Source organism: Periplaneta americana, chromosome 16 (assembly GCF_040183065.1).
Source record: "Periplaneta americana isolate PAMFEO1 chromosome 16, P.americana_PAMFEO1_priV1, whole genome shotgun sequence".
NCBI classification, from domain to species: Eukaryota; Metazoa; Arthropoda; class Insecta; order Blattodea; family Blattidae; genus Periplaneta; species Periplaneta americana.
Genome location: NC_091132.1, coordinates 188545019 through 188560010, shown reverse-complemented (window position 1 = coordinate 188560010; position 14992 = coordinate 188545019). Strand labels below are relative to the sequence as shown.

Below are 14992 nucleotides of genomic sequence, written 5' to 3'. Positions count from 1 at the left end.
TGCAGGAGTTGAAAAGGTAAAATCACCAGAGAAGAACAGACCAAGGGAACCTTTAATTCTTGTAGATGATATGAACCGATGTATTTTAAGAAGAAAGATACAAGAATTTTATACTGCGCAGAAAGAATTTCCAACATTGAAGAATTGCCGAAGGTTGCGAGAGAAGTAATAATTTTCAAGGTTGGAGAGAAACACTACGGAAAGTGATTGGAGACATGGGGTTTAGGTTTAAAAAATGTAGAAATACAAGATGTATTTTGATTGAAAGAAATGATATTGTGGCATGGAGGACCAGTTATTTATGATATCATTTGACGGAAGTTTGGCAACATCCCTATGCAACAAGATTCGTGACCTGCTGTTTAACGTGGTGGGAGGAAAGCGGGTGGAATGGAGTGAGTACAGGTGTTAAATTTTCTAAGAATGACGATAGCGCTGAAGGGGCACAGATCCGATGGTCCGACAATATTTTGTCATATAAATGTATAGCCGATACTACATTGTTATCAAGATATGTTGAACTGAGGTTTTTGACATCTCTACTTACTGGGCTAATCTGCGCAAAGTTTTCTGAGGGCTTCGTTCTAATCGAAAACCTATTTCACCTGTTTCCTCAGTTAAGACCATTTATTCACTCAACGCTTCTTATTTTGAATCGAATCTGTTCCGTTAAGTTTCTTTACTAGTCTCTTTATTGTTTTCTTAGTTGACACAGGACTACCGGGGAAACGAGTCTGAATTTATGGCAACACATTCTCCACATATATTTCATGAAAGTTTTGCGTATAAAAATGCGTTGTTCTAACACTACAAAACACTAACGCACTCAACAGAGACTCACTGAATACTGACTGAGAGCCTTGGAAATATGCTGTACCAACGAGAAGCATGAGGCTGGGACTCGCATCATATCAGTTTTCATGGTAGTGGGGGACATCTTGGCTCGAATGCTCTGTACATGTGAATTAACAGAATTTTTGTTTTATCTAAGAAAAGTTATGTGAACATTTTGTCTTCCTCTCTCTCTCTAAAAAATTTCTACAAATCGGGCCTGGCCTCCCTGGTGCCCGGACCTCCACCCCACTTGAGTAGTGTTCCCGTCTATGGGCAGTCGTGCTACCGAGTGATAATTATGTTAGTTCAATTTTAGGATTTAGCAAAATCAACAAGTTATAAGTGGACAATTTTTAGTAAAATTGATAATTGAGTGGAAGAGAAGGTCTCACAGTCTTAAGTCTGACAGAAAAAAAAGAAACATTATTATTATTATTATTATTATTATTATTATTATTATTATTATCATCATCATCATCATCATATTAGTACAATTATAAAACTTGTCAATATCAATAAGCTTAAAAGAATTCTTTAATTAGGGAAAGATTTTTTCCTTGAATGTTCATCACTAGGGGGCGGATGTTGATGAAAAGTCATCTTCTTATTTTTCACATTAGGACGATGCCTATTAATATAGAAATCCTTTCTATGTTAATATCAACGTAAAAAGTAATTTCTTATATTGCATTTTTTGACGTTTTTGAACTAATAGGTCATTTTTAAATTTTTTCGGCATTTTTTGGTCTTTTTAAATCATTTTCTAACCAAATAAGTCAGTAGTAATTATCTACTGAATAACAGTGAAGTTTGAGTTTTATAGTTTGGAACAGACTCTAAAGTCCATCCCTCATTCCACTGAAGGCTTCACTTCACTCAATGGAAGTAATATAAAATGCTTGACAGCAGCTTAGTTTAAGTGAGGGCTTTGTCCGCTACTGTTCTTTTGTAGGTTTAAGGGTGTCTTTAGAATTTATGTTTGGAAGGGGGGAAACTTCCACCATGTCCTGGACAGGACGTTGTGTCTCCAACATGGTTTGGAAGGGATGTCTACTGTAGTAGACAGTATTTTTAACACGAAGATTGCAAGAATGCACACTGCGCCCACAATTTGTTTTGTCATTCACACTCCCTCATTTGGAAGATCTGGTAACAAAAATGAAGCGCGAAAGGAGGAGGAGACGGACCACTCCTGATTGAAACACATTGTAAACCTCATTATTTTCTATTTCAGTAGGTTATTTTACGACGCTTTATCAATGGCTTAGGTTATTTAGCGAATGAATGAGATGAAAGTGATAATGCCGGTGAAATGAGTCCTGGGTCCAGCACCGAAAGTTACCCAGCATTTGCTCATATTGGTTGGAAAACACCAGAAAAAACCTCAACCAGGTAACATACCCAAACCGGGAATCGAGCCTGGGCCATCTGGTTTTATGGCCAGACGCGCTGTTACTCCCCAGGTGTGGACTAAACCCTCATTAAAATGTATAGTTTTCCCTTAAAACCTTAATTTTATTGCATGTTCTTTTCCTTTATCTTAGCTAAATTCCAGAAAGTTGCCTCCTCTCTCAGAGATTTGCAGGGCAGTCATTGAAACAAGGTGACTAATTTTTAAGAAGTTGTGGTGCGAGTATGGTGAATAATATTTAAATGTAATTTTCTTGTAATTTTATGTAATTTTTCCATTAGTTTAAGGGCATTTTAATGATCATCACTAACTATAATGGCTGAGTTACTCTACCCAATTTATATTACACAATATTGATGTTTTTGTTGCAGCTTACATCTCGCACTCCATGTCAAGAGAACGTCTGGCTTTTGTTTTCAAGGCCATGCTGCCACCTCTGGATGGCAAAGTAGTGCTAGACATTGGGTCACGGCTTGGTGCTGCACTCTATGGGGTAAGAAGTGTTACTGTAATCTTCATCGTAGAGTAGAGTAGAATCCTTTGTATCCGGTAACTATGGGACAAAGCCAGTGTCCGATAACCAATTTTACCAGTTGATTGAAGAATAATTTTATAGGTTGTTTAAACATATCATCGGCATATAAGAAAAATTCACTAAATCCAATTTTGGTGATTTTGAGTTATGTTGTTCTTTTCTAATGCCAGGCATTTGACAATAAAGTCATTTGACCTCTTGCACTCCAATATTTTTCAAAGATATGAAAATGACAAGTTGTAGCCGATTTAAGTGAACACCGTATTTTAACGTTTTGGTGGCTACTTCATTCACACACAACCCCCAGAGTGTGTGGAGGACCACACCTGCTGTTGGTCGACGGGTCCACTGGACCTAGTTGGGAGATCTTGTTGATCACCAGCTTTCCTCCTTAAGCCACTGGAGGACGATTTTAGTGCCATAGCAGGTCAGCACTAGGAACAGAAAAGTAGAAAGGGTAGGAAGGAAAGTGAAATGAACCCCTAGGCCTCAAATGCTCTAATGCCATCGGGGTCGAAGAAAGTAAGAGTTCAGTCAGAGGACTGGATAGGAAAGGGTAAAGAGAGAATTAGGTATTGAATAGAGGAAAATTATACCACATTCGGTCCTTAACTCATCAAGCTGACCAGTGCTAAGTTAATTGATGAGTAGCCCCTCCCTTTAGTTCAGCTTGTAAAATTATGCTTACTAACAGCTGCACCACGGGAAGGTAGGGATGGGACATTGGGTATTTGTCCAGGTTGGTTCCTTAAAGCCTTCAATGAGAAGGATTAATGGCTCTCCCCCCTGTATCCGACAGATACCCTTTTGCAGCCGATTTTGAGTTATTTATACCACTATATAATATTTTTTCTGCTCTATCGATTGGTGAAATCCATTAAGTCCTAAAATAATAAATAAACGGGCTACTGAAGATTTGTCATTTTTACTAAGTCACAAATCACAAAACATTTGACAGGAGAAATTTATTATGGGACTTAGTGGTAATCTCCTGTGTAGTTTCTTTACTGCAGTACAGGCTAATCGGGACTTAGTTGATTTCACATGAACATCTCATTGACGCTTGTCTCAAATTAATTTATTTCAGGGATTATTCCTTGAGATATTTCAAACTAAAAGTTGAATACAATTTTGCTCATTTTTGCTTCCTTTTCGAGATAAAGATTGTTTCATACGAAACATTTCACAGCGTGTTTTAGGAAAGTCATTGATTAAATTCCCAATATGTTCAGTGAATTTAATATTATGATAATAAATGATTGAAAGCGTTACAGTTTTGCCCTTTAAATGTGCAGAAATTTGATCTGAACAAATATAACATTGTTCACTTTAGTTCTGGGTTAGATAAAGACTTGTAAGAGAATTCAACCAAGTCAACAGCATTTATTGTACAGTAGAACTTATAGCGACCTCGTTTTGTGCGACACCTCGCTTATAACGTCAAATATTCTGTGATTCCAACTAATTCCCCATAAGACATATGCTTTTCTACCTTGCTTAATACGACAAACATATATGCGTCTACCTCGCATATAACGTCATTTTCAACCTCAGTTTGGAATACAATTTTCTAAGAACCAAAGTATTTTAAGAAATATTTTGCTGAAATCTGGTAAATCCTTTACTGTTCCCTTCTATCATAGACCTCTGGAATACAGGCAGATTACCCATCCCATTGTAACCTGCCCGAATTCATGCGGTATTAATGGTACCTGCAGTTTCGACAGGAAGTTTTCACTAAGTGCATGCTTTTTAACGCAGTATGGCCACTAAAAGAAGCCATTAGAATTGTGAACATTTCTATGAAGCTAGAGGAGGGAGTATAAAGCTAGGAAAAGGAGCAGTGAAATTGCAACTGAAATAATGAACGTAGAATTTAATTTAGAAAGTGTATATTGGACAAGTAGGAGACAACCGAGTAAAATGACTGATTACTTCACTCCTCAGTAAATAAGTTTGGTGAGTAATGAACAAACTGTTTTAACACAGAATACTGTATTTATAATTGTACATGTATTTTATTGTGTTCATGGTATGCTTAAAAGTGAATACATAAATCTAAAATAAGCCTAATTATGTTTAATATTTTTCATTTTCCACCTCACTAGACTGATAATATGAATCTCGGTTACTACGACTCTCGTTTATAACAACATAATTTTCAAGGTCCCTTGGATGTCGTTATAACCAAGTTCTACTGTAGTTCTAAAACGATTTAAAACAAGTTACCTGACTGCATGTTAGAAGTGTTCCATGAAGAAGTACAAAAAGAACTAAACATTGTAGGCTATGTTTCTATCATTATTGACCATACGACTGATGTTTCAACTCGTCCTACGATTATACATTACATAATTGATGGAAAGCCTAATAACTGGACCCGGATGTTTGGCAAAATGCCTTTTTTACTGGGTGGAAGTAAATCATTATTTTCATAGATATAAATGTGATTTGGAGTACATCAAAGTGATAGAGCCAATTTTTATTTTGCCTGTTCTGGCCTTTTAAAGTGTTTCTTACTAATTCAATAATAAATGCTTTTTTTTTTTTTTTTTTTTTTTTAAAGCAATATTTTTTGTTTATTTGCAATTTTAATTAATTGTAATGTACTGTGTATGAAATTTAAATATATGAAACAATGACACAATTTAGTAACAATAGTAAATAAAAGTAATTTATTTCGATGCTTAATCTGCTAGTACTGCGTTAATACTATTGGTGTAATATGAATAATGATTGACAAAAAAAATATTATCATGTCTTCACGATACCAACAATCAGCTTTATAATTTTAAATATTAAGCCCGTTCTCATAGAAGTTGTCACGTAGCATTTTCATTTGTTTGCGTTCATATTTTCAAATCTTATTGTTACAATTTTGTGCTAGTTTGTGCTAGAGTGTTATAGTCCCGTCGCTGTAATTTCCGGCAGCCAATCACGTTGCAGGTCGGCTACATTTAAACGTGTGCGTCTTGTGATTCGCTTATGAAGACGTTATTCATTTCTTAAGGCTGGATAAATACTTAATATAATCGCCCGCCATTTTGGCTCTTTCGTTGGCGTTCCCAGAAAGCACACGAAGATGTTATTTGCCACTCAATTATTTGCTGAATTACAGTGCATTTGATTTATTATCATAGGAGCTACGGCATGATAATGTTTAACGGTGTGGTAAATAGATTCCTCATATGGTAGCTCGGGAACGAAAGAACAAAAATGGCGAACGATACTACCTACCTAGACTTTATAGAACCTTTACTTCCTAAGACGTAAGCAAAGAGGAGGAGTCACGCCGGAAATAACAGCGTCGCGACTATAGTTGGGAGGCCAGAAGGAAAAAGACCTTTGGGGAGGCCGAGACGTAGATGGGAAGATAATATTAAAATGGAATTGAGAGAGATGGGATATGATGATAGAGACTGGATTAATCTTGCTCAGGATAGGGACCGATGGCGGGCTTATGTGAGGGCGGCAATAAACCTGCAGGTTCCTCAAAAGCCAGTAAGTAAGTATAATTTTGTGCTACACGTGTTTATTATTGTAGGAGAAAGAAATTTTAGTGAGGAACAGTCAGTTATTGTCGGGTGACAGAAGGTATGAGATCGGTTAGCTAGAATGCCTAAATTCAGTAAGCCATTGAAAAGTAAACTTCATGCTAACGTTAGTGAATATGGTGCCCATGTGTTTTCAACCGATGGATCAGTTTTGTTATGTAAAGTTTATGAAAAGACAGTTAATCACGAAAAAAGTATTTTATAAGTCAGCATGTGTCAACTACGAAGTAAAAATATGAGTTATGCCTTTTTAAAATTTATAACGCCTTTTTTTTTACGTTTTTATTGCCTTACTTGTCTGCTTATTTTAACTGTTAAAAATGCCTAAACATTCGGGCTCTACTAATAACTCTAATTTGTATTTTGGTGAGTTTAATAATAATAATAATAATAATAATAATAATAATAATAATACTTACTTAGAAATGGCTTGTAAGAAACCCGGAGGTTCATTGCCCCCTCACGTAAGCCTGCCATTGGTCCCTATCCTGAACAAGATTAATCCATTCTCTATCATCATATCCCACCTCCCTCAAATCCATTTTAATATTATCTCCACATCTATGTCTCAGCCTCCCTAAAGGTCTTTTTCCCTCTGGCCTCCGAACTAACACTCTATATGCATTTCTGGATTCGCCCATACGTGCTACATGCCCTACCCATCTCAAACGTCTGGATTTAATGTTCCTAATTATGTCAGGTGAAGAATACAATGCGTGCAGTTCTGCGTTGTGTAACTTTCTCCATTCTCCTGTAACTTCATCCCTCTTAGCCCCAAATATTTTCCTAAGAACCTTATTCTCAAACGCCCTTAACCTATGTTCCTCTCTCAAAGTGAGAGTCCAAGTTTCACAACCATAAAGAACAACCGGTAATATAACTGTTTTATAACTTCTAAGTTTCAGACTTTTTGACAGCAGACTGGATGATAAAAGCTTCTCAACCGAATAATAACAGGCATTTCCCATATTTATTCTGTGTTTAATTTCCTCCAATAATAATAATAATAATAATAATAATAATAATAATAATAGTAATAATAGTAATAATTGTCTCTGGTTTTGGCACTAGGCATTAAATGTTCATGAGCCGCCACTGTTGGCTATATCAGAAAAAGATGCAAAATAATAATAAATCCTAGATGACATTTAGTTCGTTGTATTGGCTTCTCTGTGGCCATTGTGTTATCTCATCATGAACATTTAGATTAAAGGTAATGCTGTACATATGTTTGTGTAGGCTTACGTGTACTCCAAGGCAGCTGTCATTGTGGGTGTGGAGATGAATGGTGATCTCTGTAAGATCCAGAATTCAATTGTCAGCAAATACAAACTTCAGGTGAGTTTGTGACGAGCGCCCTCTGTGCCCGTCCCATAAATCTAGAGTCCGAGGATCTTAAGATTAATATATGTATACCGCCGTTATAATGAAAATCTTTTTAGAGTTCATGAAATTTTCTTAATTTAATTATATAAATTATTTCAGGTCAAGGTGCAGCTATGGTTTGTCTCATCAAAAATAACATGATGAACATTAATAACTAATAAGTATACTTTGTGGAATTGCCACAAAAATCGCAAGGTTTACTGCGCACGCGGTATAGACTGTATGAGAAGAGGGCGGCAACGGATGGAGTATGCCTCTGATGTAAACACTGAGCAGTATACTGCAGTTACAATAAAACCTGTATCCTGCATTCAAGAAATATAATGAATGGTCATTGAAGTAGGAAATGTCTAAACATGTAAATACACAATTATTTTATAGTGAGATATATTAACTCTTCAAATTTAATGTAAGGTACATCATTCTCGAATATGTACATTGCAGTGAAGAGTTACGTACATTTTGAGCGACTGCAAAGTAACCTCCTCCGATGGTCACTTAAACAGTTTTTATTTTGGGAAAATGTACGTTCAACATCACACGATGTAATATGTAAATATTTGAAGAACGGAAAGTCACAACTTTTTAGTACACCAACTTCAGATGTCTTGTCGTGACCTGATGGTACATCATTTATAATACGAAGTTGTGAATAGGCAGAATTTTTAGCAATAATGTTTCTCAACTTACATTTCACTTTTTCTGAAATTAGTGAATTGTTATTTTTTATAACAGTTTGTAATACTTTATCCACTATATTAAGAGCTTCTGAGAGTTGCAGTTTAGATGATTCTAACAGGGTGATGCTTTTGGACACGATTTTAAAATTAGAATCAATGAACAGAATATCTTCCGATAGCTGTTCAGAAGGCAATGATTTTTACAGCTGCAACAACGGAACTGTCTGTGCTATCCAATTCATCAATTACCTCCATTATTTTGCCGTAATGTTCTGCATAATAATTAACAGCATCCAATCACATTTTCCAAAGAGTCAAAACTGGCTGCGGGGGTAAGGGTATTCCAGGGGCAATTATTTGGAACAGCAACACTCTCATTGTAGTATGTTTGATTGAATTCTTGTCTGCACTGAACAAAATATGTTAAGCTTTGACTATTCCATCCACAGTAATGCAAAAACAAGTGCTTACATAGGTATACATTAGCTGTAGCTGCTCCATCTATTTGGACTGGTCACAACTCTTAACATGAACTGCTTATACTACGAGACCGGGTGGTCGCTCACCTCCTCTATACTACCGTACATCGGCAACCTGATTGCATGCTGCGTGTGGCAATTCAACGAAGTCTACTAATAAGGAATAATTCGAAAAGGAAACAAAAGCGGGAACAGATGGTCATAAAGGAGATAAAAGGGGATGGAAGTGTTAGAACAGGAGACAAAAAATATGGGTGTAGATGTTGGAAAGAAATTAAAAAAAAGGAATGAGTTTGAGGAGGCTGTGTTGATCTTTCTATGCACTGTTACAGGATAAAGTACGTGTGGTGCATGCAGACGTGATGTGCAGACCAGATCTGGTGGCTGAAGCTGACGTCATCATCATGAACAACGTATTCGAGTTCTTCCTGAGTACAGAGCAGCAGTCAGCTGTGTGGAAGTTCCTGCGGCATACGATGCGACCGGGGACACTGCTGGTCACTGTGCCACCTCTTGCTGAGACCCTCCCCACTCTCCAGGTGCGTCTTCTTTCACATTCATATTTTCCATAGTGTTGCTGTCAGCAAGTCTGTTATTGTTTTTGTTAATAATGTAGCGAGAAACTGATTTGGGTCAATTTTTCATTGGCCTTTTAGTTCTGAGTCTATTTACTTTATACCCCAAGGGTGAAACCTCACCATTTTCCCCCTATTACTACATATGCTATTGGATTATAATGATTTTCTAGTTGTCAAGTTGAATTTTGTTTTGCTAACTTCGTTTCGAATTTAGATACTGACAAATACTTCTGCTATTCTGAATTAACTTGTATCACACTTTCAATTTCTTACAACTCCATGAAATCGGCATCAAGCACTTCTTTCTATCCCTCATCATAGAACTTTCTTATATTCATTCACCTACTTACTTGCTTACAAATGGCTTTTAAGGAACTTTGGGGTTCATTGTTGCCCTCACATAAGCCCACCATCGGTCCCTATCCAGAGCAACATTTATCTAGTCCATAGCATCATACCCCACCTCCCTCAAATCAGTTTTAATATTATCCTCCCATCTACGTCTCGGCCTTCCCAAAGGTCTTTTTCTCTTTAGCCTCCCAACTAACACTCTATATGCATTTCTGGATTCGCCCATACGTGCTACATGCCCTGCCCATCTCAAGTGTCTGATTTAATATTCCTAATTATGTCAGGTGAAGAATACAATGCGTGCAGTTCTGCATTGTGGAACTTTCTCCATTCTCATGTAACTTCATCCAGTTTAGTCCCGCATATTTTCCTAAGCATCTTATTCTCGAACACCCTTAACTTCTGTTCCTCTCTCAAAGTAAGAGTCGAAGTTTCACAACCATACAGAGCAACCGGTAATATAACTGTTTTATAAATTCTAACTTTCAGTTCTTTTGAAAACAGATTAGATGGGAAAAGCTTCTCAACCGAATAATAACAGTCAATTCCCATATTTATTCTGCGTTTAATTTCTTCCTGAGTGTCATTTATATTTGTTACTGTTGCTCCAAGATATTTGAATTTTTCACCTCTTCAAAGGATAAATTTCCGATTTTTATATTTCCATTTCGTACAAACCTATGGATCAACAATTGGCTCTCTTCTGACAAAGGAAAAATTTTACAGTCTGTACAAAAGAAACCAAATGACCTGTAAATATACAAAAACTTGCCCAGACATGTTCAAACATTTTTAACAAGAGCCAGAACAGGTCACATTGTCACACAATTGTACCTACATCGATTTCACATTTCTGATAATCCTACTTGTCTGTGGTGTAATAATCATGATGAGATCTGGAACACATTCTTCTATACTGTCCATCCATAAACCACAAAAGAAGTAAATTAAAATCATCGGTACCAATTGCAGAAGACACAGCCCTGCAGTATATATTGACTACACCCCAACTCTGGCTATTAGCAACAGGCATCTATAATGAACACCGATCAAAATACCCCTCATTTCTCGTGAAAAACAACAACTGAATAGACTACAGTGGATTATAGTGGACTTTATATTGTCAGCAAACAGCTGGATACATTAAGAAGATTGATTGATTGATATTTCCATTTTGTACAATATTCTGGTCACGAGACATAATAGTCCACAATATTTATGGTCCATTGTAGGATTGATATATTATTTACATTAGACTACATCATTTCAGTTATGCACAATGAAATTAACAACAAATTTATTTGTAGATGGAAGTAAAGAAAAATTTAAATAGCATATTAATTATTTTCTACTTCTCTCTCCATCCCTCTCTTCGGTGTTTTACAACTTCAGTCTGTAGTAGATGAAACGCAAATATAAATCGAGCACGGTTTGTGTTCTGTTGACAGTAAGTAATGATGAATTTCTTTCTGGTAAACTCAGTAATATTTCCTGATTTTCAATTACCTGAATTTCTTTCCTTATTATGACTGTTAGAGATTCATTTGGCTGTTGTTAACAGTTTCTTTGAATTCCTGCCATAACGTTTTTCACACCAATTTTAGCTCTATTCCCAATATGTGTGTGCTTACCTTCCTTAAATATAGTGAGGGTCGCGTAAGAACAGTTCCTAAACAGCAAATATTGCCGTCTTGTCAGTGTTGCCAACTGTTACCAGATATCACCATATAAAGTAAAATCATTATCTTAGTACTGAATGACATTTATTTACCATACTTTACTTTTATATTGGAAGGTTATTCTAAATAGTTCAATAATTTGTAACATATTTTCATGTCCACACCTTTGAAGTAACGGTTAGCACATCTGGCCACGAAACCAGGTGGCCCGGGTTCGATTCCCAGTCAGGGCAATTTACCTGGTTGAGGTTTTTTCCAGAGTTTTCCCTCAACCCAATATGAGCAAATGCTGACTAACTATTGGTGTTGGATCCTGGACTCATTTCACCGGCATTATCACCATCTCATTCAGATGCTAAATAACCAAAGATGTTGATAAAGCGTCATAAAATAACCTACTAAAAAAAATATGTTTTCACAGGCAAACTATAGGGAAAGGGATCAACATGTTTAGGTATTTTGTCTGGCAATATAAAATTCATTGGTTTGACTAAAAAATTGATTCACGAGATCTAACCTAAAAATGTATTTTGTTTGACCACATGAAATTATTAGTACTAACTCCAAAAACCGAATACCACCATGAAATGTATGCTCAAGAATATTTACTCCTAATAATTTTGCTAGTCTAGTTATAATTGATATCTCCATGAGCTTAATTCCTTCTTCATTATCTTCTTTCAGTTAAATCTGAAAGAACAGAACGTCAGTAGGGAAAGTTATCCCCACTCTCGCAGCATGCTTTACACTTTCTTGGTGGAGTCGCTGCCATGTTTTTTCCTTTTTTTTTTTTTTTGACATTATTGTAATAAAACTCTAAACACGAAACAAATTCATTAAAATGTGAAATGGTATTTCTATCAATTACCCACCTGCATTATCACACCCAAGTATGTTGTATTTATAATCTTGAGTTATAACCATAATGTAACACATAAAATAACTATTATGTATTAATATTAATATTGATATTAATTAATTATTAGTATGTTCAAATTTCACTAGCTTCCAGTAACAGGCTCAGAAATCAAGCACAATTTTAATTCCAGGGAACTCCAGTACTGACAACGTTTTCTCAGCTGCCAACATAACAGTTCCCAAATCACCACCATTTGTAGTATTTGTCAGGATCGAAATTGGAAATGAAGTTGACAAAAGAAAATTCAACTTGCAAACTATAAAATCACCACAATCCACTAGTAATGGGGGAAAAATGGTTAGGTTTCACCCTTAGGGTATGAAGTAAGCTGATCTGGACTATACATAGATATGAACATGTATATTCCTATTTGTGACCAGTGTCGGTGTGGACTGCAGAAAAAATGAACAAAAAAATGTGAACCAAAGAAAATGGACAAAATATTTGTGAACCCATAATATTAATGGACAATATCGAAAATGGGTGAATCTTTTATGGACAAAAAAAAGTGGACTAAATGTCAGTGTACCAAATGAAGATGGACTACATAGGATGACTGTGGACAATATAAAATGGACAACCAGACCTGGAATCAGTGTTGCATATTTAGCGATAAGTCGCTAAATCTAGGGAATTTTGAATCAGTCTTGGCGACAAATTTTGTAAAATACGATTAGCGACTTTTCTGCTGATTTTTATATTCTTCCAGGTTTTATTTCTTTGAAGTTAAAACATTTAACTGAAGTCATGCGGTTCTTAGTTTTAGAAGAGGCGTGGGTGCATGATTCATACGTGAAAACCCTGATCACATATATTTGTGATCAGTAATCAGGAGTGAAAGATGGTGATTCAATGATTCTCACGGGTTAGGTCTCTCTCTCAATGCTACTGCTCCAACACCCGTAAGCGGTGGCAACTTTGACACGTGACGAGTCGCGAGTTGCAGCTAATGTAATCTTGGTTCTTACCAGCAACGCGGAGATTTTTCACTCCGAACTGACCCTGGCAGTTGAGTTTTGGAATTTTGTGCCGACAGTTCTTGTGAAGCAAATGAGACTGTAGTTTTGCTGGTTTTAATATTATATTTTAATATATATTTAAAAAGTGTTAGATTTCACTAAGTTTGTGGTCAAAGGCTTAGGTGAAAATTTCCACACTTACAATTTGCCAGAAAGTGTAGTGTCAATGATCGGATCAAGTGCAGTGTATTCACAATCAGCCCTTCCCACACATTCCACTTCAACATCACAGCCGTCAACAACACAACCAGACTCCGCAGAAGAGGGTGACGACGAGGAAATTATATTATTTTTCCGCATATGTATGTTTTTGTTATTTTTATTTAGTGATATTTATTATTATTATTAATTTTTAGCTACATTTTTGGGGATTTTTTAAACAAACTTTGGAGAAATTAAGCTACTTTTTGCTGAAAAGTTAGCAAGATTATAGAGCGATATGTTGGCAACAGTGCCTGGAATGGAACAAATACCACAACAGATGTGGGGCTCACTGAATTGCTTTACAGTATAATATTGTTTGTGCAGATGGATGCTGATCTGGACCAATGGGTGGAAGCTCTGCCTCTTTACAATCCAGTTGAGGCTGGTGTCATCCTGAGTGCGGAGGAGATGCTGGAACTTGGGCACTATCGGATCATCTCAGCCAAATAGATGCAGACAGATTACGTGACTCACTAAGAACTCGGTAATATTTGTCACTGGATCCTGAGAACAGCAATTCCTTGAGGGACGTGAGAATAAGAACAAAACCCAAGAATGTATGCTTTAAATGGATAAATAAACAAAATGGTTCAAGGCAGTTGGAGAGAATGGGCAGCAGCAGGATAGCAAAGAAGATCTTTAAATGTAAACCAGTGGTGTCACGAAATCAGCATGGCAACTTATGATTTTGAAGTTACGGGATATGCCGCATGCCCCGCTATAAAACACAGCATATAACTGTACGACTACGCAGTGTTGTTGTTGTTGCTTTCTAATGCCAGGCGTTTGACAATGAAAATGGCAAGTTGTAGCCGATTTAAGTGAACTCCATATTTTAACGTTTTGGTGGCTACTTCATTCACACACAACCCCAGAATGTCTGGAGGACCACACCTGCTGTTGGTCGACGGGTCCACTGGACCTAGCTGGGAGATCTTGTTGACCACCAGCTTTCCCTCCTTGAGCCACTGGAGGACGATTTTAGTGCCATAGCAGGTCAGCACTAGGAACAGAAAAGTAGAAAGAGGAGGAAGGAAAGGGAAATGAACCCCTAGGCCTCGAATGCTCTAATGCCGTCGGGTCGAAGAAAGTAAGAGTTCAGTCAGAGGACTGGATAGGAAAGGATAAAGAGGGAATTAGGTATTGATTAGAGGAAAATTATATCAAATTCAGTCATTAACTCATCAAGCTGACCAGTGCTAATTGATGAGTAACCCCTCCCTTTAGTTCAGCTCGTAAAATTATGCTTACTAACAGCTGCACCACGGGAAGGTAGGGATGGGGCATTGGGTATTTGTCCAGGTTGGTTCCTTAAAGCCTTCAATGGGAAGGATTAATGGCTCTTCCCCCTGTATCCGACAGA

At 36.8% G+C, this 14992-nt stretch overlaps 1 protein-coding gene across 1 annotated transcript in view; it reads left to right on the top strand.

Annotated features, from left to right (window-relative positions):
* LOC138692256 (uncharacterized) overlaps nt 1-14227 on the top strand; it is a 32594-nt gene extending 18367 nt beyond the window's left edge. The window contains exons 5-8 of the mRNA XM_069815414.1: nt 2617-2738; nt 7574-7672; nt 9212-9418; nt 13954-14227. Of these exons, the coding sequence (XP_069671515.1) occupies nt 2617-2738; nt 7574-7672; nt 9212-9418; nt 13954-14079 (554 nt within the window). The 3' untranslated portion in view covers nt 14080-14227. The remainder of the gene's footprint in view (nt 1-2616; nt 2739-7573; nt 7673-9211; nt 9419-13953) is intronic.
* Nucleotides 14228-14992: the final 765 nt, after the last annotated feature.